Here is a 26,326-nt window from a genome sequence, read left to right on the forward strand (position 1 = left end):
ACAACTGTAACCCCAGCTCCAGAGAATCTGACACCCTCTTTTGGCCTCCATGGGCACTGCACACACATAGAACACTCACAGACACATAAAAGTTTTTTTTTAAAGAAATGAAATTACCTATGTTCTGCTGTAAGTTAATATAGTCTGTGCAGATACTTTATTTTTTAACCTCAAAATGCAAACCAGAAAACACTATCAAATAATAGATGCTCAATGCTCATAGATATCCATTAAAAAAACCTTTAAAATGAGAGACAATAAATTCAGTTGGTATTTTAGACTATTTAATAGAGGTATCTGTTGTACATGTGGCTTTAGTTTAACATAAACATATTTCTCTCTGGAAACATATAACCTGAGTTGGAAATGAAGTCTGAATGGAAGACATCTGAGTTTACAAACTGTTTCTCCTCAATATAATAGCAATGATTCCAATAGAGGATTCTGATAGAAGTTTAGGGCTCAGGCCCAGGACAGGAATGAGGGAAGACTCCTCGTAGGTCAAAGGCTCTGCTCAAGTCCAAGGACTGCACCAGTGGGCCCCTGATCAGCCTGAGCTTCCTCAAACATCCCTGGAATGAGGTCCGGCCACTCAGACAGTTCTGCTTGACACTGGCTGTTCCAGAAAAAAAAGACAAGTACATTAGGGACAAAAATAACCTCAAGTGGGTCCTCTATCAAATCAGAATATTTTCTCCAATATGCGGCTTTAGTGAGAGGGAGCATTCTTAAAAATGTTTGATATGTAATCATTTTAAGGCATAGTTGTGACTTAAAAAGTCATACAAAGATGTTCAGTATCTATAATACATTCCTTGGGCATCTTAAATGCATAATTCTACTGTAAAATTAACACAAGAGGATGAATCATGAGTTTATTCCCTGCAATGTCAATCCTCAGCCTTAGGAGTGGTCTAAGGAGACTGTAAGACCATGGGCTTACTTGTAGCAGTCAGCAGGAGGCTATGCTAATTTTCCCAAGAATATTTAGGTATAGTATTTGAAGTAGCTTTTCATAAATGGTGAGACTTGTCATTAAACTGTGTATCTCTCTGAATCCCTATTCCATATTGCCTTGAGTTCAGACCTCCCCCAGTGTTGAGCCCTCCACGTGGATAAGCAGAGCAGGTATTCATACATACCAAGAAAGCCACCCACATTAGTGGTCATTAGTGTCCGCAGAGGTGGACTGAGTGTGAGGACTTTCAGCCCTAACAGCGTTCCCATCCACAATCAGGACAATGCAGTGCTTGCTTTTGTGGGCTTGGACTGTGTGCCATTCATTTCCCATCACACAGCATTCTGGTGGCTACCGGTTCTTATGTGGCTGTTATCCTACCAGCACCATTGTTGACGTGAAACAAGACCTGAACAATGTAAGTATCTTGGTGAGTTTTTGTACATTTAGGAACACTGTCCATTTGCACTTGATCTTAGCAAGAAGGCCAAGATCCATGGCACACAATTCATGTGTACAATGTTCTGAGTGGATCAATTCACAGCATCCTGCAAACCAGGAACACCAACTGTTAGAAACAAATAATGGTGATGGAAAATCAACTTCTAAGAGGCTCAGGCTCTATCCCAGTCCCCACAATTCTGAAAGGTGAACTGGTCACATTGTGTCTCATTTTCAGTGTACTGCAGAACATTTTGGAGAGCTCCTAGACTCATTGAGACTATGAGTTGACAGCACTTACACAGGAACATATACAAACTTTCTTCTGACAAACCATCGATGCTCTACAACACTGGTTGGAACAACAACAAAAAATTAGAGCTTTGTAAAGGATAGAGATATTCTCGGCTGAAGAACATCATGTTTGGTGTCATCCCAAAATTCACATGCTAAAGTTCTAACTCCCAGTATCCCTCTCCCTTCTCTGTGTGTGCGTTCTGATGCTTCCTTTTCATGAGGACACATATTAGATCAGAACCCAACTTACTGACCTAATTTTAACTTAATTACCACTTTTATTTGCATTTATTAACATTCATTTGTTTATTCAGTGTGCGTGCATGTGTGTGCAGTACAGTAAGAGTGTGGAGGTCAGATGTCAGCTTGAAGGTGTCATTGCTCTCCTTCTTCCCTGTGGGTGCCAGGGATTGAATTCAGGTTGTCAGACTTTGCATCAGGTGCCTTTATCCGATGAACCACCTTGCTACCCCTTAACTGCCTCGGTGTCCCTATGTCCAAACAAAATCACAACCGGAGAGATGCTGATAGTTAGGAGCTCAGCTTGTGAATTCTGGAGTGGCACAATGTTCCTTGCCTTCCCAAAGGAAAATTCCAGCATCTTATTCCAACAGTATAGCCATCATCCCTGGCTTCAGTGGCCTTGTGTGGCATAGCAGATACTCCCAATTCTCTCATACAGTGAGCAGTGGGAGCTGGATGGTGGCTCCAGCTGAAGAAGCAGCAGTAGGAAAGACACCTGGGAAGACTGGTTCCCAAGGTCTGAGGGCCACATACTCTGGCAACATTGAGACCCCAGGCCACTTACGGCAAGAGTCAAGCACATGGAGGCCAGACCTCACCTGCAACCACATGTGAGAAAAGAGAGGGGTTGCCCAGATGCCCTTCCTTGCATCTTGCCTGTGCAGACAAGGCCCCAAAGGGGTGAGGAGAGAGCGTGAATACAGGAGCAACTCCTGAGGACCTAGATACATAGCAGAAGAGATGAAAGTACTGGGAAGGACTGAGTTCATGTTGTTCCCAACATGAGGGACTTTGACAGGCTCATAACAGGGCAGAAAAGGTATAGGAAAAAAAATCACTTTTTGTTTTGGCATTAAACAAAACTTAAGTAAAGCTGCATGTGGTGGTGCATGCCTTTAATCTCAGCACTCAGAGACAGAGGCAGAGGCAGGCAGATCTCTGTGAGATCAAGGCCAGCCTGGTCTACATAGACAGTAGACCCGGGCTATAGGGAACTTTGTCTCAAACCTCATTCAACTTTATGTCGTATAGGGTTTATACTGAGTTCAATACTGTATAACTATATTAATTCAACTATGATCCTAAAAATATATAGCCAATTTTGAAAGACATGCATCTTTGCTCTGGAAATTGTTATTGATTATGTTATGCTGTAATGAAATGCTTCTTCTAATCATGTGGTTATTAATTTTTTTAAAAAGTAAAAATAATAAATAAAAAACCTTGTTAAAAAAATCAAGAAAAAAAAGGAGGAGAAGCATTGTGTCACTTTAAAAACTTTTACAAATGGATTAATAAATGAACTATTTGACTACTAAAAACAAAAACAAAAACACAGTATACTGGACCCATGAAGTAACATTCTATAATAAAGTGATGAACTGTTGCTAGATGTAGCCTGGATGCACTGTCAGGAAATAAGGCTGAGTGCACAAAGTAAGTATCCCAGTCTCAAGGAGAAACTTACTGCACAAACTCATTATATTACCACTTGAGAAAGAATAGCTGAGAGATGGAGACAGTCCCTGCCAAGAGGGTAGGGGCAGGGAGGAGCTATGTGATATTGTGGCTATGAAGGGGCAACTTGGGAGGAGCCTTGTGATACTAGTAGAGTTACAGTGGATCTTGAGGGAGGTAATGGTTCCATTTGTGTATCACAAGCTATACACATCCACATAACTGATACCACCAAACAAGCTCTGTGAGGGTGTCCACAGTGTGGATTCAGTGTGGTCCTCTAGGAAGCCTGGAGGGAGGATATACCTTTGTGTGACTCTGTACTGATTTGTATGTGAAGATTTTAAAATATTAGAAGACACAGAGCATGAAGTCAACATCTTCTTGCTGATAACGTTTAAACAAAAATGTCTGAATTACAGCTGAAATTTTATATATGGTTAATTTCAATATATAAAAAATTACTTTGAGGGGCTGGAGAGATGGCTCAGTGGTTAAGAGCACTGGCTGACCTTGGAGAGGACCTGGGTTCGATTCCCAGCACCCACATGGTGGCTAACAACCATCCTAACTCTAGTTCCAGGGGATCCAATGCCCTCTCCTGACCTTAACGGGCATCCTACGACACAGGAGCACTTATATACATGCAGACAATATGCCCATATACATAAAATAAAAATAATATTTTTTAAAATTACTTTGAAAATATTTTTAGGGCTATCTAATTTAAAAAATAGTAATGGAAACTTATGTTGTCTCCATTAATAAAGCAGATAATGAGAAATGTGTATCTAAGCATGTCTATCAACTCTTTCCTGCTCTGCCTCTGGCCTGTGGGGAGGGAGGTCCACGGTGGTGGAGCACCTACCTTGCCATCTACAATCTCTAGGCCAGTGGCGTCCACTTTGGCACTACTGATCCCCAGGAGGATGCCATTCTTAGCAGAGGTACGAAATTCCAGTGTGATGTTTAAATCTGATCAGACTCTGTAGTCTTCCTTGACTGAAAACAAAACAAAACAAAAATAAAAAAATAAGGACAATATTAGGTCACAGTGAGAATCCACAGATTGGATTGTCTGGGCAGGCTAAGCATCTAAGCATTCAGGCTTCTGGCTAAGTTCAAGACTGGGTTCCAGTTCTGCTCTGGATGCAGCTCTATACCTACCAGTGAGTCCCTCTTCCCCTCCCCTCTAGGCCATGCATTCTTTTTGTTTGTTTATTTGGGTTTGGTTTTTTTTTTTTTGGCATTTTTGAGACAGAGTTTTCCTCTAGCCCCAGCTGTCCTGGAACTCACTATGTAGACCAGGCTGGCCTCGAACTCACAGAGATCTGCTTGCCTCTGCCTCCCAAGTGCTGGTTTTAAAGACATGTGCCACCACGCCCCTGACAAGGCCTTAGCATTCTTATCTCTAAGGAAATACTGCTTTTGTTGTTTCAAGATGCAGTCTTACTGTCAGGTTAGTCTATTTATAATCCTCTTGAGCCCTGGCATTACAGGTGTGTATACCTTTGTGCCTGGTCACATTTCTGTTTTCAATTCAAAGGTTTTATTAACTTGGACAGGGAGTTTACCCTACATAGACTTGGGGAAAGTGCAAGTGAGTCTCAGAGACTGCCCTCGTTGGACTCCAGTCCAGTGAAAGCCTCCATTAGGCCACCTGGAGAGCATATGACCTGAGCAGACTTTTGCATGAACAGGCAAAAACTTAAGAACAGACCAGAATACTGAACTAAATAAGTACAACTTTAGACAGCCTTTCCTGGGTCCTATCCTATCACCTCTAAATCCACGTCATCTTAAGAGTACACGCCAAACCCCAGGACTTCTTCCAAGACTGCTGATGGCACATACCAAGAGCTGCATATCCACTTCCTTCAAAGAAAGTTCCTCCCTGGGCTACTGCATAGCACTTATCCACAGCAAAGGCAGACATCGGGCTGTCCTTGTTTAGCTGTTTGCCATTAACTGTCACTTCTCCAATGCAGGCAGGGATGCTGTGGGTGATCTAAACCAGGTGATGTGAGAGAGCAGGTGGTGATTATGACAAGAGAGAGACACATTTTTCCTGCACTTTAATTAGATTTGCATCAACATCACACATTGCAATACCATGTTGGTTTTTACAATTTAATTGTTGCAATCCTTCATGTGAATGTTTTAGTGCTCTCATTTGAGTTCTTTGCTAATAACACAGAAGTGTTAGATTGTTTTACTGAAACACTGTGCAAATCCATAAGGTTTCTTTTATTAGTGTACAAATATAAATGTACTAGACTTTTCCAGAATTGTTCTGGGAAATGGAAAAGTTCATTAACCAGAAGACTGGAAAAGCTGGAAGGCTTTAAGGAAAACCCCTAACATATGATCCATGAAAATGCTTTGAATGGCCTGCACCTTTTGGTAGCCCCAGGTTCATACAAAATCATTTAAACATAAGCATGTGGAGAATGCTTAAACACAACACAACCACAGCAAGGTAACATGGGCCCTGTGCAGAGGATGCCGCTTACATTCCCAATGTTCCTAGCCCTGTACTGGACAGGAAGACCTCCAAGGTACAGCTTCCCTTCCACATCCAGTGTGGTTCCATTTCCCACCACTGTCACTGCAGGGGACTCTTGGCCATCAACAGTCATGAAGCCTTTTCTCTTAATGTACTCTGTCTTGACCTACAGCAAGATGAAAACATCCAGAATTTGTGACTTGAGAAAACTTTAACAGATGTGTGCTTGCCAGGCATGTTCCTTAGAGTTAGCTCTAAGAGCCTAAAAAAACCCCAGCAGGATGGCTCTGCTGTGGCATAGTTGGTGCTGAGCCTGGTGGAGGGCAGAAAGACACAGCAGAGCTTCAGCCCTGGTTTCTAGGAAGCTGATGCCAAGATGGGTGGCTCAGTACTTTCATGCCAAGTGGGCTTTACTGCTTCTTGCCAAATCAGAAACACTTCTGGAATCTTCCATCCATTATGTTAGCAGTTGCTGTGTGTTAATTGTGTATCTGAGTAAGCACTTGGAGCTATTTCAGGACACAGCAATGGGCCCCACCTTCCAGAACCTTGTATTCTAAGGGAGGGGTAAGGGAATGCCAGATGTAAGGCCAGCTAGGGCTCAAAAGCATAGATGCCCTTCAGGAAAATGGAGTGAGTAGGAGGATCAGGGGAGCAAAGTTTGGACAGGTGACCACAGGCCTCCTGAGGAATTACTGTGTGCCACTTGCCATCACTGAACAGCGAGGGGTGAGAGACCTTGGTTTGGCCTTTGCCAAGGTCAAACGTGAAGCACAGGTGGCCCTCATGGAGCTGGAGCATGGCATAATCCATTTGGTTCTGGTGAGCCATGTGGTAAATGAGGTCACTGGAGGCAAATGTTCTGATGCTCAGCTGAACCAAGAGCCTGGGGGTAGAACAGGAACTTAACACCAGGAACCCCATCACTGCTTCAGCATGAATACACTTCTCAAGAGACATGGGCTCCTTCACTTAGGCCTGCATTCACTGCACGGATGGCTACAGACCGCTGGGAACTATTCTAGGATAATAGTAAGTGAGGAAGAAATCCTTCTTCCATGAAACCAAAGCAGGAAGATTGTTGGAGAGTGATACTGCTCCATAGAGGGGCCGCTGGTGGCTGTATTAGTAGTCAGGGTGGACAACTCTGAAAAGAAGACACTGCAGTTGAGCTCTGAAATGAAGAAAGGAAGCAACACCCCATATTGCTGAATGGGCAAGCCTTTATCTGTTTAAGGACAACTGAGGGTATGTTAGCATGTAGGGCCTAATTATAGCTGACAAGGGTGGTCTCTTCTGGGGTCCATGTGGGAGCTGCACCCCTCGGCTGTGGGCAAATTTGTATCCACATGAGGCGCTCTCAGAAGACACAATACACTTGCCTAATCATCTGGCAGTGAAAACCTCAGAGGGGCTTCAAGTCAATGCTTACCTCTTTCTGACGGCAGACTGATTAAAAGGCAACACTAAGTGGCTACTTTGTGAGAGGCCAAACTGGTGAGCACTGGGAACATATCCTGGAGTTGGGTCCACTGCACACTGTTCCTGAAAGAAGTGCACAGAGACCCTCAGCCACTGCAGCCAGGGTCTCACTGACACATACATAAAGAAAATGTCTAGAAGCCACTGAGCAAGACCAGCTGCCGCCACCAATGTGCTTTGGCTCATCTGGAGCTTTTCTTTAAACTATGCAACCCCAGCCCCTTTTCTCCTGAGACAGAAATTCAAGCTTCCATCTTTTACCTTCATCACTCAAGTTCACGTTCCTTCAGACGGATACTAGAATTCTCCATGAACCTTCATCAGACCTAAAGGGCAAAGGCCCTGCTGTCCCTCCAAGGCTCTGGGAATGGCCCCAAGGAGGCCTATGGTCAGGGAGCAACCACAGCACAGACACCACTGAGAGATCAAAGTGCCCTTCAGGCCTCACAGGGCCTTGACTTTGTCATCTCTAAGTTCACATGGATGGGAGCAGAGTGGCATGAGGGGAGCAGGGCTGGAAGGGCTCCTAGGCCCAGAGTCAGATGTGGGGAGCATAGCACAGGGACTTGGGCAGTGTTGACTGCTCCCACCTGTGTATCACACAGAACCTCATGTCAAGTGAGTTCCAGACTCAGTTTTGTGGCTTCAAGTGGGAAGACACAACTGTCCGGAACTCTTGGGCCCTGCTTAGAAGGTACTGCTCTTAGGTAACCACACCAGCCTATGAATTATTAAAGTTCACACTGCTAAGCAAGGAGACAGAGAAATCAGAAAAGAACAAAATGAAAAAGAGCAATGACCAGATTTTACTAAGTGAACGAAATCTCTCTTCTTAAGCATTGATGAGTATATACAGTGGCTCATGCTAAGTGCTGATTTTCATGTTTCCCACCTAAATCTAAAGAGCTAAGGAGGCATTACGGAAACTGCCAAAAAGCTTGAGGAATGTCAGCCTATTCAGGTGCTGAGTGTCTGCCCTGCACCTGAAAATGCTGAGCTGTGTCGCCTACATGTTGGCTCAGAGAAGCATCTCCACTTTGTCCCCATGGGGGTGGGTTGGGGGGGGATCTCATGAACCATGTTCCCAGGCTCCATAGAAAAATGGCTCCCAGATATTCTACCATTGCAAGGCCCATCTGGGGGACTTGAGGGCAGGGAGACGGCACAGCTGGGAGCCTGTAGGCCAGAGAGAGGGGACAGCTAGTGGACTGGAGGCTAAAGAGAGGGCACAGCCGGGGGACTGGAGACCAGAGAGAGGGGACAGCTAGGGCTCTGGAGGGAAGGGAAAGGGCACAACTGGGGTACTTGCCCCTCCCTCTAGCTTCCTGTGGCTCCCCTGGGACTCAGTTCCCACTTTCTCTGCTCTCCATCCTTCTCTCATGTTGCCCTGGCTCCTGGGTACTGGTGACACTGTCCCTTCCCATTGCTTTCTGGCTTCAGTTCCAGCTCTCCCAGAACCTATTTGCCTGGGTCCCATGTCCACTCCCACTGACATGTGACTTTCTTCCTGACCAGACCTGGTGGATGCCATTAAATGAAGTCATGCTTACAGGACGTGCTAGCGCCAGGGGCTCTGGTGGGAGTTCCCTGTGCTCTCCAGGCTTTGGCTCTTCTGCAAGCAAGCAGGTGTCCAATTCTATTCGTTCATAGCCAATCGCATGGGTGAAGTCCAAAAGTCTACAGACAAACAAGGAAGCATTTAGAAGTGGAAACATCATAAACCAACACGGGAGCCCAAATCATTCAATGACTGAACAACTAAACCCATTTCAAACTACTGACCTATTCTCTCAGGGTAACCAGCATGATCGTTTTTCACAATGCCTGAGTCACATGGAACACACCATATTCCTGATTGGTTCTGCTCGAAATAACAACTCACCCCTAGCTCAGGCCCATGCTGGTGACCTGGACATTCCTGAGCTCAGAGCAGGCTCAAAGCTGTCGCCTCTTATAGGCTAGATTGGGTTCTCCAGGTAAAGTGTCTGGTTCCTGGACAGCACCGCACATGGTATCCATTAAACCCAGATTCCCTGTTGTAAACTGTGACTGTCACCTGTCTGTCTACTCTGCAGCTCTAATAGTGTGTCCTGTGCTTACATGGAGCCCACTGGCACCACCCCAGGACACAACTCTAACCATACAGAGCTGTCTTGTTATAGAGTCCAGAGCTTCATGGCTTTACAGAGCACGAAGGTGCCTAATCTATGAAGGAATGGACAAACAGCTAACTAGTGAATGAATATAATGACTGGTCAAATAACTGACCCAAGGCTCTGACATGGTGTTGGAACCCACACTATATACCTTATTCTTGTCATGTTCAGGGACTCCTAGGAGGAAACTTAACAGAGGACACTGTGATTTCGAAAAGCTCATGTCCTTGCTCAAGGTCACAAACAGGCCAACAGCCCAGCCAGGATGGAGCCAGTGTCTCTTGATACTGAGCACATGTCTGTAGGCAGACCCTGGCCTGCAGGTTGAAGCACAGCTTCTTACCTTCAGCCCAAGGTGGATGGAGCTCGAGGGAAGAAGAATAAACAGCCCTTGGACACATAATGATGCGCTTCCTCACAGAGAATGGAGATGTCAAGTTTTTAATTATACAGCACTTGCTTTAGGGAAAGTCATTATTGATATGAAGCTGCCAGCAATCCAGTTAGGTTCCTTCAAGGGGGCACTTGGGTCATGTGTGCACGCACACACAGAGGAAATGCATGCCTCAGTACAGCAAAACACTTGTATCAAAATCTCAGTGCCCTTTAAGTGCTTGTCTGAAGTCTATTTTCACCTCAGCTATTTATTTATTGATAAACTCATGTGGCTAGTGATCAATGATTTTTAAGAAATAAAGTATGATGGCCAGATCAGTCCACCACACTAACTCTATAGGATCCACTTGAAGAGCTTAAATGACAAGGAGGCCAGTGTTAGAGAAAAGTCTGAAGAACTTAAGGCAATCTCCAACCAAAAAGTTAGAGGGCAGATTAGTGCTAGTACTTGTCAGTAAAAATCAGAAGGTGCAGGAACAGGCTGAAAGCCAGCGACACTCACTCCATGTTGAAGACCAAATCTCTGATACAGCCATGGAATGATGTCTTCATCTTGAGCATCGGTGTCCCTGTGCTCTCGGGAAGTCCTCCTATGAAAAGGTTGGATATGTCGATGGTCCTTCTTTCTGCTAATGGGCCCAACTTCATTTCTACAGGATTGCTCTCATCTACTTGCACAGTGATAACTCTAACAGATCAAAGGAGAAAATAAACCTTTCACAAACAATGAGACCATACCACCATTTTAACATACAATTCTAGCAAGTTCTTTTAAAATCGTAAATTTCCCTAAAGATAAATTTTAACATGACATTGCATGTGAATCTTGAAAATTAAAACCCGCAGTTAAGGGACTGGAGAGATACTGGCTGCTCTTGTAGAGGACCCGGGTTCAATTCCAACCATCCACATGGCAGCTAACAACTGCCTATAATTCCAGTCCCAGAGGATTCGACACCCTCTTCTGTCCTCCATGGGCACTGCATGACACAGGTGCCACTGCATGACACGGTGCACTTACATATATGCAGGCCATACTCATACACATCAAATAAAAATAATAAAATTTTTAAAACATGCATTTGAAATTTTATTACAAATCATTGAGTTTGATTGTTTTTTAGAGGCAAATATGTATGTATTAATAATACACCTCTTTACCTACCATGAAAATGTCCAGTGTCTTTAAAACAGGTGGTCTAGTTTCAGAGGGACATATCTAGGATGCTGACATAATAATATTTACTGTTGATATCCAACACTATGCACTGATACTAGCATACTGGTGCAACTGAATTAATCCACTTCATAAACAGTTTAGATTGGACTCAAGTAAAGGACAAGGTTAAGGTCCTCAATTACAAAAACCCCACAAATATATTGCTACAAAGATGAACTGACTCCCACGAAAAAATTTTGTCAAGTTCCTAGAATTACTTTGGAACAATGGGAACTATGAATGTTAGTGATGGCACACCAACTATCCCAGTCATTTAACCTTATTGAATAAGCCACGAGGCTCCTGGTAGAGAGCCTGTTCAAGGTCACCCTACCTCTGACAAGCTTTTGAGCTACATACCTCTGGTTCCTAATCAAGGAGATGGAATGCTCTTGTCCATCACTATATGAGGTGGTGGGAGCATGCAGGAGGGCCTTCCTCAGGCTGGTCCCATCCCCAGAGTTGACATACACTTCAATGTGGCCTTCGATCAGCATGATGGCAAAGAAGGGCTGAGAAGGATGCGGTGTCCCCAACAAAGCACATCATTAAAGGGTTCTTAACAGTGTCATCTTACATAGATAACATAGGCATATTAATGCAAGGTATGAGTTTCACCATCGGTTATGACTACTTTAGATCTGGTATATTGCTTTCTAATCTGTGTTCCTACAATTTACACTACACTAAGCTAATCATGTCACTAATCATGTCAAAGATTTCCATTTCTGCAAAGCCTCATACTTAATATTTACTGATGTGTGATAAACCAAAAAGTAGACAATTTCTTTTTGAGAGACATACATAGTCTCACTAAGTAGCTCCTGGTTGAATTGGAACTCACTTATGTAGACTAGGCTGGACACGAACTCATAGAGATCTGCCTGTCTCTGCTTTCCTAATGAGCGTGGGCCACCATGTCTGACATAAATAATTTTTTCATCAAGGAAATTTTTAAAAACTTAAATTTTTTTAGTATCTTAATGTGACCATTTAATTTGATTTTCTTTTTTGCCTATGGAATTGCTTTCAATATTTCTAAAAATGGCATGAAGAACTTGAAAGGTCTAAAGATATTTAAAGTTCTTAAAACTTTTTCATAACATTGAAAAGAAGTATAACATTTTTTAAAGCCATCTGCAAAACTGAAATGTGTTTCCCCACACCCTTGCTAAAAGAGAGCGATACCATTCTGGTTTGCAGGCTCAGTAGGAAAACTCTGATTTGCAAGTAACCCTATCAAGATGGGTGGAAGAAAAGCATCTGGTAGGTCCTCAAAAGGTAAAAGAGAATTACTACATCACCAGAAAATTCTACTTGAAGGTACAGATAGACCCATAAGAAAGGAAGGTGGGGACATAAACATTTATATATGAATAGTCAAAAAGTAGAAATAACTCAGTTTCCCTTAGCAAGCTGATAAACTGTGGTGCATATGCAGGGAAATACCATGAGCAATAAAATGAATGGGGTCTTGCTACAAACTAGAGTGTGGACAAACCTTGAAAACACACTCAGTAAAGACCATAAATATCATGATGCAATACACGTGAATTATTCATAATACTTATCCATCACAGATAAAGAGAACAGCTTTCTGGTTTCCAGGAGTGGGGAAGGGAGAATGAAAAGTAACTCCTGCCTTGGCAAAAGCTGTTAGTTTCGTTGATGGAAACGTTTAGAACCAGATAAAGGATATGACTCCATTACTTTACAAATGCACTAAGTGTTGTTGAATGATTCTCTTTAAAATGTTTAATTTTACACAAACTTCATTTCAACTGAAAAAATGATTAATGAAGCCCACACAAGGAATTCAGGTCATGGTCAGCCTTGGTTAAGTGAGCTATGCTGTATTTTGGGTCTAGAGACTGGTGTTCTGATCTTGGCTCTGACACATAACAGCTGTGTGATCCTGGGCAGGTTAATGAGACTCTCTGAGACTATGTTTTACTCAGTAGTATCCACCCTGAAGTGTGAGTTGTGATAGTCACACAGCAATGTCTGCAGAGTGTCTTGGGCAGCAGAACCATTCTGTAAGTTGTACATGCACAGGTTTTTTTTCATTAGGAGAACACTCTAATGCAATCCAGTTATAACACAGATTTGAACAGAGAATAGGGTAAAACTCTCTAGAGTGAAATGAAACTATGGAAAATTGTCATCCTTTCTATCTTCATCCTTTCTGTCTCTTGTGTGAAATGAAACTATGGAAAATTGTCATCCTTTCTGTCTTCTCCCATTGCAGGGCCACTGGGCCTACCACAGGCCACAGTCTTTCACATTTATAATAAAGAAAATCCCAGCTGGGTGTGGTGGCACACGCCTTTAATCCCAGCACTTGGGAGGCAGAGGCAGGTGTATCTATGTGAGTTCAAGGCCAGCCTGGTCTACATAGTGAATTCCAGGACAGCTGGAGCTACAGGGAGACCCTGTCTCAAAAAGACCAAAAAAAAGAAAGAAAAAAAAATCCCACAAAGAATGTAAGAAAAGCTGTTTTAGCCCTAGAATAAAAGGGAACAAGTGAATCTCATGGAAGGAAACTTGGGATGTTCCAGTGGGAGGTGCTTAGGTAGAGGTGGAGTGGGAGGAGCTTAGGTAGAGGTGGAGTGGGAGGTGCTTAGGTAGAGGTGGACAGCAAATGGCTTTTTCCCCATTGCTAGATACAGAAGATAGATTATGCAACACAGGAAATCAATGCTTGGAATAACTTTCAGCAGTGTAACAGATTTTACTCATTAGTAGGACACATCTATGGGCTGGAGAGCTGGCTCCGCAGTTGAGAGCACTAGCTGCTTTTGCAGAGGACCTGGGTTCAGTTTCCAGCACACACATGGCAGCTAACAACTGTCTGTAATGCCAGTTCAGGGGATCTGACGTCCTCTTCTGGCCTCCATGGCCATTTCATTCACGGGTGCACAAACATACATGCAGGCAAAACTTTTATAAATGTAAGATAAAAATAAGTCAGTCTTTGTAAAAAGTACATATATAACTACCTGGGTAAACAGCTACAGAAAACCTGCATGAGTCAGAAATTTTCCGGAAGTCATTTCTTTCTTGAGGGTCAGAGCTACTCACCATGTGTGCCTGAGACAGACCCTGTTTCTCCACATCCTTGCCCAACGCAGCCAGGATGATGCCACTGCTGTTGGTGGTAATGAATGTGGCCAGAAGTTCTGACTCCGGCAATAAAGACTTGGGTGTCACCTCGATGTAGCCACCTCTCAGGAAGCTCACACTCCGGATGGGCTGGTGACAGAGGGGAGAACAGAGTGAGGGCCATCTGCCGGGGAGGGGTAGGTGCACGGTTGGGGGTGGTACTTCCCGTCTCCTTCACATTCTCCCCCACATTCTTCCCATCTACTGGTTGAGATCTTGTCCCTTTGCTATGTGTATAAACACTGGGCTTCTAGAGAAATTTATCCCAATATTCAGGAAAACGCTTCCCACCTCTAGCACACAGCCTTTTCTCACTCCATAGGAATTTCTAAGCAAATCAAAGGTGGATCTGGATATTTCCAGGTTCTTGATACAGCCCACATAGCTTCTGCTGCTGACCCCCTTCCTGTAGGGAACAACAAAGAACCACTTGTATGTTTGGTCATCAGAGACCTGAGAATTCTACACTTTCATATCATACCTTACAACTCTTGAGTGAGGTAATCCACCCACATAAATCAGATCTTTCTCTAGCCGGTTGACGTCAGAAGAGGCTCCTGGGGTTTCTCCTTGCTTGGTCTCCTTGTCATTGCTGTCATAGGCATCAATGACAGACAGGACTCCTAGAAGGACACGGAAAGGAAGAGATAAAATCACCTTCCCTGTCCAAGTAAATGCAAACTTCTGCCATCAGAATTCACTTACGAAGGCATTCTTGTAAATTCTGCAACTTTGACCAGTACTGCTCCACATTATTAAAGGACTAAAGAGAAATACTCTCCACAAAAATCAACAGATCCAGAATACACATCTCTGATGATAACAGTAGGTATGTGGAAAGTAGAAAGGGGTTGATTCTTGTTTCCAATTTGCATTTAATGAGCTATAATGAGACCACAGACAAACAGAATTATAATATTCCCTGCCATTTCAAGCCAATGGTGGCACTTAGACTATCACTAAGGAACGTAGCCATTTCTAGGTGGTGAATGGTTAAGTGATGGACTCCACTATCATCAAGATCCACCAGGAAGCTAACGTAGAACAAAGACTGTGGACTTGGCAGTGTTATTTGCCTTAGAGGGCAACCAGCATTCTGGGAGTCCATTCCTTGCACCTACCTTGCTTTCAGTTTCGCTGGAAGGCGATTTTGTACCAGGTTCCATTGTTATGCCTTCTGTCTGTCATCAGAGTGAGTGGTCCTGAACCCAGGTCGACCATAACCTTAACCCTGCCCTGGACCAGCTCCATAGACAAAAAGTCTTTCTGTAAGGAAGAGACCAGAGGATACATCTTTATTCCAAGACCTCCTTTTCCATCAAGTTAGGGATGGAGTAATCTTTTAAAGTCAAACTGGGGAAACTGTGTCTGGATTCATAACTGGAGGCTGTTACATAAAAGGAAAAGTGTCCCCAGTGGCTTTCCAGAACACTACCAGGAGGTAAATGATCTGCCATCCATGTTACCACAATTCAGATTTTAATAAGAGAAACAAACTCTGCATTTTGTTAAAATGTAAACTAACAAATGTGCCATTTCCAAAACTGAAATTTGAACACTGAGAGACAGGAAGTGCTCAGCATACAAGGTTTAAAGGGGAGCATTCCTAGTCATACAATTCTACTGAGCTCACCCTGACAAGAACAAGACATTATTTCAACTAGAATTTCTAACAAGTGCTTAACTGATGTCAGAACTGACTGGAAAGTGCATTTCTACTCAGTGCTCTTTGGTATTTTCCAAAGGTTCTTCATGAATCTGTATTAATAAATAATTTAAAATGGGAAAACTATATGGCACACACATATATTACATTAATGTGTGCTCATGGGAATGTATAACATAAATATGCATGTATTACATCAGCAAATCCCACAGGGCTGGAGGGATAGCACAGCCATTAAAGGCTAAGGCTAACATTAGCAAATCCTTATAGACATCACTGTGGAACTCTGGACTCAAGACCCTCCCTCATCATGGTCATCAGGGAAGCTGTTACTACCCCTTTGAAACCATGCAAGATCAAGCTTGCTGATGTTCCTTCACAGGACATGGAGGTGACCCTCATCTGAGACTGTAGCCCCTTACTCCCTTCTGTGCCTCACAGCCACCTGTACTAGGATACATGTGGTCTTGCGAGGTGCTAGGATACACAGGAAGTGGGAGACTAACTGAAGGGGGACTCAAGTCATGCAGTATTTGGGAACCCATCACCCATGCTTGGCGGGGGGGACCTTTCAATGCTGGAGCTGTCGTAGGTGACCAAGTCTCCAGTCTCTCATAATTAACTTCTTACCAGTGCTGGTTTTTTTAATAAATAAATAAATAAATAAATTTATTTATTTATTTATTTATTTATTTATTTGTGTGTGTATGTGTGTGTGGGAGAGAGCTCGGGAGCACATGTGGAGGTCAAAAGGCAACTATGAGAGTCAGTTCTTTCCTTCCACCCTGTGGGTTGTAGGGAGGGAACTTAGGTCATCAGCCTATAGCGCCAGTTGGCCTGAAATTCGATATATAGACCTGGCTGGCCTTGATCTCAGAGATCCACCTGCCTCTGCCTCCTGAGTGCTGGGATTAAAGGTGTGAGGCACCATGTCCAACTCACCTGTGCTTCTGTAAGGAAACCCAATATACTTACTGGCTCACTGAGCTAAGTGTGGGTGGAATTGATTCTTTAGTTTGCCGGTGCCCTTTCTGGAGTGAATGGACATTAATTCACATTTCCCTAGGAAAAGTCATACAACAAGCCTAAGTAATATCAAAGCCATGGAAATATACAAACACAGAGGGCTCAGTGTCCAGTAAAGACCCTTACGGTGCCATTTGAAGTCAGGTAAAGAAGAAGCCCATTGGGTGAGAAGGTGCTGAAGAGCATTATTATCTGAGTCACAGTGGCCCGGAGTGTCTTCTCCACAACAGAGTATCCACTTCCATCGAAGTGGAAGGAAGCATCTTCATTTTGGGAGCTGTAAAGCAGAAGACATGAAATATTATCTACTCTCAGTGGGGCAGAGGGAGCAAAGGATACGTTTACTGAGCTGTCCTGGCCCAAATCATGGTAGAACTTTATTCCCATCATTTTGTGCAAAGTCTAGGACAGACTTAACACCCATAATCCCAAATTTTGAAACCTGAAACATTAATGGATATGATGGTACAAAGGAATACACATGACATGACAAACGAAAAGCTCTTAGGAAGATGCCTTGGTCAATGTGTTGATCAATACTGTATAAAAATGGCCAGCAGATCGCCAGGCATGACACACATCCTAATCTCAGCACTTGGGAGGCAGAGGGAGGTGGATCTCTGAGTTTAAGGTCCGCACTATCTACATAGTGAGATCCAAGCCAGCCAGAATTGTGTACTGGGACTCTGTCTCAAAAAAAAAAAAAAAAGAAAAAAGAAAAAAAAAAAAAAAAAAAAAAAAGAAAAAAAAAAAAAAAAAAAAGAAAAGAAAGAATGGCCAGATTTGTTCAATGTCCAATGAAGCATATTTATTAACTCCTAGGTTGTCTGAATCCATTAGTCCATGCAGCCCTATAGCCAGCTGGTGGCCAGACTGCAGAAGTAAAGCCAGGCCCTGAAATAATGCAGAGGGCAGGGGTCTCCTGAGCACTCCTCCTCAGCCTTTGCTCAAAGGTCAGAGGTGGAACTCTGGTGGGAGGGCAGTTGTCTTGGGGCACAAAGCCAGAGTCTACATAGAGAATGGACTTCCAGATGCCAGAAAAGGAGAAGAGCTAGCCCTGGTCATTGAACTGGCTGAAGTGGAGGGCCAGAGCCCAGCGCTGGGCTCTTTTCACGCAAGGCTTACTAAATTACTGGGAAGACTTCACTGCTGGTGCACAGCATAGTTAAAAAGCGCGGTTTGGAGAGCCTGGACAAAGAGAAATTTGGTAGATGACCTGGGCCAGAAGTCCGAGGCATTTATACTCCAAATCCTGTGTTCTTTTTAGTCTAAGGTTGCAGTGACCAGGATTCTATTCATAACTTTTTTTTTCTATTTTGGTCTTTTTGAGACAGGGTCTCCCTGTAGCCCCAGCTGTCCTGGACCTTACTATGTAGACCAGGCTGGCCTCAAACTTACAAGGATCCGCCTGCCTCTGCCTCCCAAGTGCTGGGATTAAAGGTGTGCGCCACCACGCCTGGCTTCTATTCATAACTTTTAAAGTAAACTAACAGAAGATATGGTCAGACTAATCTTCCAAATCCTAGCCAGAGTAACTCCATCTTGCAGCAAGCTGCCATTTAGCTATCCTGTATGCCACACTGCAGCAAAACAAGCTATCCTTCCCGCAGTCAGACAGTGTCTGCCAGAGTCTTGAGGAATCCCTCACAGGAAGAGGATGAGGACTGAGAGCGCATAAGCACATGGCTTTCCTCCAGTCTGGCTCTGTCTGTGCCTCATGTGTCTGAGCCTGTAGTTACCAGCACTGCCTTAACACCAGGAAGCTCTGAACCCAGGTTCTTGACAATTCTGCTGTAGACCTAGAGCCATATAAAACTGGAGCTTGGAGATGGTGGGAGGTTGATGGTCTCAAGTAAACACAACTGCCATTCACAGCTCACAAAATAACCCTCAATAAACTCATTGTATTCCTCAAGATAAACTTGAAGAATGAGTCTTTGGGCTGTGGGTGATGTTCAGTCTAGGGGCAGTTGTTAATTTTACATTACATCTCCCTTAAAAAGTCAGTGGCAAGAGGGAAAATTCGTAAATAAGGAGTTTTCAACTACAAATTCCCAGCTGAGCTATGTGAGAAAGCAGACCCGAAGTGAAAACATGAAAACCTGACCAGAAGTTTCTAACTGTAACACCAGCTGCTTCCAACTCACCCTGTCAGGACTTGCATGGAACTACAGGTATCTATTTAAACAGAACAGCCTTTCCATACAAGTTATATCAATTATTACATTCCACCAAAGGTAAAAGGCAATCAAGTGTCTTAATTATTGAAGTGCCAGGACATGACAGGCCTTCCACACTTTAGGGGAAGCAGTCATTCTGTTACAACGAGGGGAAGCTGAGCTCAGTGATATTATGTTATTAAATTTCTTCTATTATATGAATATGTGCAAAAAAGATGAATCTCCACTTCCAAATGCATTTTATTTCCAGTTTTACAGGATTTGGTTAGAATTGACTACACATTCCCTTCTCTCTCTCTCCTCTCTCTCTCTCTCTCTCTCCTCTCTCTCTCTCTCTCTTCCCCTCCTCCTTCTTCCTCTCTCTCTCTCTCTCTCTCTCTCTCTCTCTCTGTCTCTCGTTTCTGTGTGTGTTCTGAGATATAATCTCTCTCTATGTCGCATTCAAAACAGAAAGTTGTTTGAGATGATTTTATGATCTATGATCAGACTGTGTATTTCAAGCAAGTAAAAAGAATACTTTCTTCTAAAGATGAAAAGTAACACTCATGCCCCTATTATAGAAAATAATCTATAACACATCCTTCACAGTAAGATGCATAATACCATAAACTCGGCCCATTTTTGATGGGCATGTCCACTCATTGAGGAGTTCTCAGATGTTAACAGAATAAGGTATTAAAACCCAAGGTTACGTTACCTTCCAAAGCAGCCATTGCATCTCCCCTCTCTTTCGATATAATTCCACAGGCCAATTGATTTGCCATTCAAGAAGGCCTTTCCCATGCAGCCTTTAAAATGAGTAACCTTCACAGCAGGAGATTTCTAATGCAAACAATAAAAACAAACATACAATGCACACATAGTTGACACAGAGGAATGCCCTGGGAGCTCAAATCTAACAAATACAAGTTTCAAGAGAATAACATTGGGAAAAATAGCCAGTCTGTAATGACTGGATTTCTTTCTGATCAGGGATGGATAGCTGTTTTCAGTGGGCATGAATTAAGACAAATCCCATATGTGTACCCCAGGCTGGCCTCAGACTCTCAATTCTCTTGCGTCAGCCTTCAAAGCACAGGGATTACACGTGTGCACTACAGGACTGGGCTTTGGACAATATCCTAAAGCTCATGACAGTTATTGGAGTCACTGGGAAGAAGTCTTTACAGGTGAGTCATCGAATTAGAAATGTGGTCGGTCATGGAGGCCTAGCTGGGATGCTGATCTTCCTCTCACCTCAGAACACTGACTCCAGCTCAGTTCCACGTCATTTGGTGAGAGAATCATTGATTAAATAAAACAATAGAATCATCAATTCAATGTGATGCACTCTTTCGCTGAACACTAATTAGCATGCTTACCACTAGGGTTAGAATAGAGATAAAGGTACTCTACAGAAATCAATATAGAATGCTTTAATTTCCTATTCTGTCACTGGTAAAAATCCATTTGGTGAAGCACACTGTTGGTTTCTCCTGCATTTACTGTAATAAATAATCACAGTCCTTTGCCCTGCATAACCAGCCCCTTCACCATCCTACTGCCACAGTGAACACCAGCAAAAGCAGAGGTGAGGGTATAATTTACAATTTGATCAGATCATTTCATATACAAGTGAAGTCAGTCTATGGTTCCTGTTTAGATGAACTCTCAGAAAGTTACCTTGATTTGACCTCCGAGTCCTCCAACAAATATTAAAGTTGAATTGTTTATATCAAGAACATTGGCTGTCCCAGGGGATTTGCTTGTTCCTGCTGGCAGCTTCTCAGCTGAACTGATTTCCTGTATGCTCAGTGATCCCATGTTTCCAAACCTTGGGTAAGAAAGGATTGCAAGAGGAGCTTTTTATTTCTGTGTTACATGTCATCCCATGACACCTTTCTCTTCCCTACAGAGCCCCACCTGTTTCTTGTGCCCCTCTGCAGCCTCTGTTTGTGTCTGTTTCCAGTCTTGCCCATTCTACCTCTGCCTTATGCTTTCCCAAATCATAATGACTAGTTCCTATAGCTACAACTGGCCTGGAACTTGATATGTAGACCAGGCTGGCCTTGATCTCGCAGAGATCTGCCTCCTGAGTGAGTTCTTGGATTAAAGACATATGCCACCATGCCAGCTCATTATAATATTTTTATAGATAATATTGAAAAATATTACCAACAATACCATCAACTACAAACCATAATACTGCAGAAATTGAAAAGAAAAATATACCTAAATTGTTCAAATGAAGGTGCTTCTGGGGAAGAGGCTTTGAAAGAAGAATTTGGCTTTATGTCTGAACTTTAAGGAAATACATTCCCTGCCTGCTTGTATCTTCTTCTGTCTTCCTCTACCTGGATTCCTACAGGAAGCCTTTGACAAACTCTCTTCTTTGGAAAGAAACATTTGCCTGGTTGGTCATCCTGGACTTGGACTTGCTAAAAATATTATAAAAATAATCTGAACTATTAATGTTTTTCTTCTTTCTATCCTTGATTTTGGTAACAAAGATTATTCTGTAATAAAAGCCCCCTCATTCTTATTATTAATATAAATCCAGTATTCTTTGCTTAAAATTCATCTTTCTAGAAGACTCAGAAGGCCTGTTAATTATATGATGTTCCAAGAATGTTATAAGGCATAGTCCAAAGAAGATGCTCCAAGGACATTCTCTGCTACCTAGTTATGTGGATGCTGTGCCATCTGTTGTCATCAATGGAGACATCTGGGAATTCCAAATGTGTGGACCCGGAGCCCAGGTCCCAGAGAAAGGCCACTTTCCCACGTCGCATCTCCACTGCAAGGAAATCAGACTGGGGGGGGCAGTAAATGAGTTGAGTGGAAATGAGTTTATATTCTGCTACTTACATGATCCTAAAATAGTTTAAAGTTCTTTCAGCATTTTCTCTGTATCTAAAAATAATGCAAAACTTGAAAGGCTATACTCTCTTGTCTATAAATACCTATATCCCTGGGGCTGGAGCATGAGTCAGAGTCCTGGGGACACTGGCTAATTGGACATTTGTGCTTCTGCTGAGCAGGCCCTCTATAATACCACCCATGGATTCCCAGGAACATTCAAAGGTGCCGTCAGCAAGTCACAAGGAAGGATAAAGCAAGGCAATGGCTTGTTTCTGGGTTTCAGAAGGCACTAAAGGCTGTGAAATATGAGTAAGACAAGAGCCACAAAACCCCTTCTCACAGCTCTGTGAGTATTTGACTCTTATTAACATTCTTCTTCTTCCAACATTCCCAAGGGCTTGAACCCTCTCCCCACTAGTGGAGCTGAAGGATCAGTGGTCTTTTGTAGGAAACTTAACCTCTGGGAACTAAAGGAATCTCCTTGGAAAGAAGAGTCTAGGCGATATCTGGCAACCCTGATAATCACCTTGGGGTTCACAAAGGCATTACATGGAGTTCTGTTCCCAAGATACACAAATGAGATGGCAGAGGAAGGCACTGATCAGGAATGTCACTTTCCTTCCCACAAGTCTTCAATGTGCGTGTGTGTGTATGTGTGGGTGGGTGTTTATGTGTATATAGGTACGCATGTACGCATGTGCATGTGGAACTAGAGGACTACCTCTAGTATCATTCCTAATGGATGTTCACCTTTTTTTTCTTGAGACAGGGTCTCTCACTGGCTGGGAAGCAAATTAGGCCTGATTGGCTGGTCAAGAAGCCCCAAAAGATCTACTTATCTTCACCTCCCCAGCTCTGAATTGCAAATGCATGATGCCATGCCCAGCTTTGGTTTACATGGGTCCTGGGGACTCAGGTTTCCATGCCTACAAGGGAAGCAATTTACCCACTGACCTATCTGCCCAGCCCCTGGGCATTCACTTGTGCTGGCTATTTTTAATCTGACATTACCACTGTAGCAAAGGTTCTTTCTGGTAGGTTATCCTTTCCAGGAAGACCTTATTTCTTTTCTCATGAACAAAGTGTTCACGGAGGAAATCGCTGTGCTCATGAACACACATGGTCCCTGACTTACGCTGGTGCTGCTGCCAAGGTAGAAGAGAAGGTTGTCGGGCTCTTGTGTCTTAACATTCAGAGTTAACGTGTTGTAGTTGGTGGATGAAATCTGTGGCTGGTAGGCACGGATGCAGTCTCTGTTTGCAGCCACGGCAACCTTAATCTGTGGGGAAAAGGAAAGCTTCCCATCACTTGGTGACATCAGGGATGGGATTCCACTTTTCAGTGTGAACCCAGCTTCCTCACTTCATAATTCACAATGCTTTGGGCTTCATGAAGTGAGAAATCAGACCAAGATGAAAATTATTTTACTTGGCGAACTGCTGAAATATGAGAAAGTCTTTTAAATTAGGTTTTGTTTGGTTTTATTTGTTTGTTTAGAGACAAGGTCTCACCATGTAGACCTGGCTGAATTCAAACTCATGACCCTCCTGCCCCAGTCTCTAGAGAACTGGAGCTATAGGTGTGTCACCATGCAGAACTTAGTGTTTTTAAAGATTTATTTTTTAATTATGTGTACATGTGTGTCTGTCTGTGTGGGTATGTGCGTGTGAATGCAAGTGCCCCTAGATGCCAGAAGAGACTGTTGGATCCCCTGAAACTAGAGTGACAGGTGGTTGAGAGCCACCCAATGTAGGTGCTGGGATCCTAACTCCAGTCCTTTGAAAGAGCAATAAATGTTCTTAATCACTGAGCAATCGCTCCAGCCCCTTAAATTAGTTTTAATGGGATAGTTTATATAAGAAACTGTCTCACTCACATAAAATTTAATTCCTTAAAGACAAGGACTTTATCAGATTGGACTCTTACTACCTGGCCCACAGACATTTGTTAAATAAATGCAGGAGTCCTATGTTCAATCAGTAAATTTTATAGAGCAAATATTTACTTACTATCTTATTTCCTTGGTTGGTAATTATTTCTGTATATATCCCATATTAATCTCAACTATTCTAAATTTGTATTGACCATGAACTAGGCCTTGAGCTTACATTTATTTGGAGATTGCTAAAAAAACCGATGGAAGCCAGAACTCATATAAGCCCACATCCTTTTCTAGAAGTGAAGACCCTTGGAGAGCCCAGAGCTCCTTCATCTTCCCTAGAAAGCTTCAGAAAGACTAAGATAAGACCAGAGGTCACATTCTTCCTCTTTAGGTCTAGCAGAATGGCAACAACACAGTCCTTCCAGCCTTGTCATCAGCCTGCAAGACTGCTCTTCAGAGAGCAGCCAGTGATGAGGGCCGCAGATGGCTACCACACTTTCCCCAGTTTGAACTTCTCTGGGTGCCGGGTGCGTCATGCATTCAGTGGAGTGGACTTGAACAGCTTCTGTGTGTACTGTATACAAATTGTTTTCTCAGAGTCCTATACAAACTACACAAACATTTTAGAGAGTACTTGCATTATTAAAATGAAGAAACAGCACAGCATGTAACCATGAAACTCACAGTTATGCCACCACTTAGACTTCATTCCATGAAAGCTAAGTTATGAAGTCAGAAATCAAATTTAAATCTCTGCAAAGTAAGGAGAGTCCTTCCCTTGGATTTTAAAAAATTGTATTATTCTTATCCTATTTTATGTGTATTAGTGTATTGCCTCCATGTATGTAAGTACACCCATGTCATGCAGTGCTCATGGAGGTCAGAAGAGGGCATCAGATCCCCTGGAACTGTAGTTAAAGATGGCCGTCAGCCGCCATGTGGGTGCTGGGAACTGAACCCTGGTCCTCTGCAAGAGCAGTCAGTGCTCTTAATCGCTGAGGCATCTCTCCAACCCCACCCCTACACCCTTTGGAATCTTCTGAAACATATTCACTATAAGCAGAATTTAAAGAAAAACTGCCAATTACTGGTTTTAAATGGACTGAGGCAAGTCTAGGAGGAGATGAGATTATTGAGATCTGGGCCTATATAAGTTGTAGAGCTGGTGTGAGCACCAGGCCCACCAAATGTGTCAGGTCTTGGCATGAGCAAGCACCCCAGCTTTGGGATGGGGTATTAACCGAATCCCAAGCCCATCTCACAGAAGCTGCTTGTTTCCGGGCCCTGCTAATCAGCAGCTTAATTTCTGACAAGTTTCTGCTTAGGTTTTCTAAGCAGACATGTTTCCATGTCTTTAACTTTTCTTCCAGCCAAAAGAGCTGAAGAAGACAGGAAGGCAAAGTGTACCAGGAGAACCAGGAGGAGGAAAAGAGGAGAAAGAAATGGGTCATTATTAAGACACCAAATAAAACAGAATCACCTAATAATCAAACCCTTCAACATTTGAGAACATATGAAAAACTCTCTGGCAACGTGTGTTCCCTGGGCCCCTCTCTCCACAAACAAATCCAGATGCATTTTCATTTTGCACCCTGTGCACCCTGCTGTCTCCCAATCTGCAGGGTGCAGACTTTCAGTACTGGAAGAAAGACCACCGACGTACTTGTCATTGTGGAGTTATGCAGAAGTTCATTTGTCTCTTGTAACATGGCATTCACTCTGGACAGGCCTGCTGATGTGTCCAGGACCCTCTGGCTTATCCGCAGGACGTTCTTCAGTGTCCGTATCGCACTCTCATTGGCTGATGAGGCCCACTCTTTGGCTTTCCTTCCCTTCTCTCTCACATCTGAAATAAAGGCATGGGCAAGCCCTACTGAAGACACTGTAATTTTACACAGAAACATGTTAAAGCAGCTGTTTTGCTCGTTGAACACAAAGCAGGGCTTCTTGCTCTTCACAGAAAATACAGAGGCTGTGTACTATATGTTCTATCACCCTAATAAAGGTCAAATGGGATGATTTGGAAGGTTAATTCTATATGATTTCAATATATATTTTGGTCACCAAAGTAATGGCTAGTGGCTATGAATTCAGCATGTTTTCAGATGAAGTAAACTACTTTTTGACATTTATTTATTTTGTATAAATATTTGCACACATAGGCACTATGGTACATATGTAGAGGTCAAAGGACAACTTTCAGGCTTTGGTTCTTTCCTTCAACCATGTGGGTTTCACAGAACTCAAGTCATCAGGCTTTGCAGCAGATGCCCTTCCCACAGAGCATCTCACTGGCCCTGAACTTCTTTACTTGACCCTTTTCTGCATGCCCTTCTCATCTTCACAAAACATATTCCCGGGGCTAGAGAGATGTTTCAGCTGCTAAGAACACTGGTTGCTCTTACAGAGGACC

General features: G+C 43.1%; 1 protein-coding gene across 1 annotated transcript in view; it reads right to left on the bottom strand.

The window, feature by feature from the left end:
• Nucleotides 1-284: 284 nt before the first annotated feature.
• Nucleotides 285-26,326, bottom strand: part of LOC103740954 (laminin subunit alpha-1-like) — a 70,344-nt gene continuing 44,302 nt past the window's right edge. The window contains 23 exon segments of the mRNA XM_029567622.1: nucleotides 285-616; nucleotides 1,143-1,279; nucleotides 1,281-1,367; nucleotides 4,266-4,399; nucleotides 5,252-5,405; nucleotides 5,911-6,069; nucleotides 6,600-6,789; nucleotides 7,336-7,448; nucleotides 8,936-9,062; nucleotides 10,440-10,625; nucleotides 11,517-11,668; nucleotides 14,238-14,408; nucleotides 14,610-14,724; nucleotides 14,800-14,941; nucleotides 15,440-15,584; nucleotides 17,137-17,287; nucleotides 19,888-20,012; nucleotides 20,853-21,003; nucleotides 21,849-21,982; nucleotides 23,167-23,310; nucleotides 25,176-25,245; nucleotides 25,247-25,292; nucleotides 25,577-25,759. Of these exon segments, the coding sequence (XP_029423482.1) occupies nucleotides 1,160-1,279; nucleotides 1,281-1,367; nucleotides 4,266-4,399; nucleotides 5,252-5,405; nucleotides 5,911-6,069; nucleotides 6,600-6,789; nucleotides 7,336-7,448; nucleotides 8,936-9,062; nucleotides 10,440-10,625; nucleotides 11,517-11,668; nucleotides 14,238-14,408; nucleotides 14,610-14,724; nucleotides 14,800-14,941; nucleotides 15,440-15,584; nucleotides 17,137-17,287; nucleotides 19,888-20,012; nucleotides 20,853-21,003; nucleotides 21,849-21,982; nucleotides 23,167-23,310; nucleotides 25,176-25,245; nucleotides 25,247-25,292; nucleotides 25,577-25,759 (2,999 nt within the window). The 3' untranslated portion in view covers nucleotides 285-616; nucleotides 1,143-1,159.

The sequence above is a fragment of the Nannospalax galili genome, unplaced genomic scaffold, assembly GCF_000622305.1.
Source record: "Nannospalax galili isolate Female #2095 unplaced genomic scaffold, S.galili_v1.0 scaffold301, whole genome shotgun sequence".
Lineage (NCBI taxonomy): Eukaryota > Metazoa > Chordata > Mammalia > Rodentia > Spalacidae > Nannospalax > Nannospalax galili.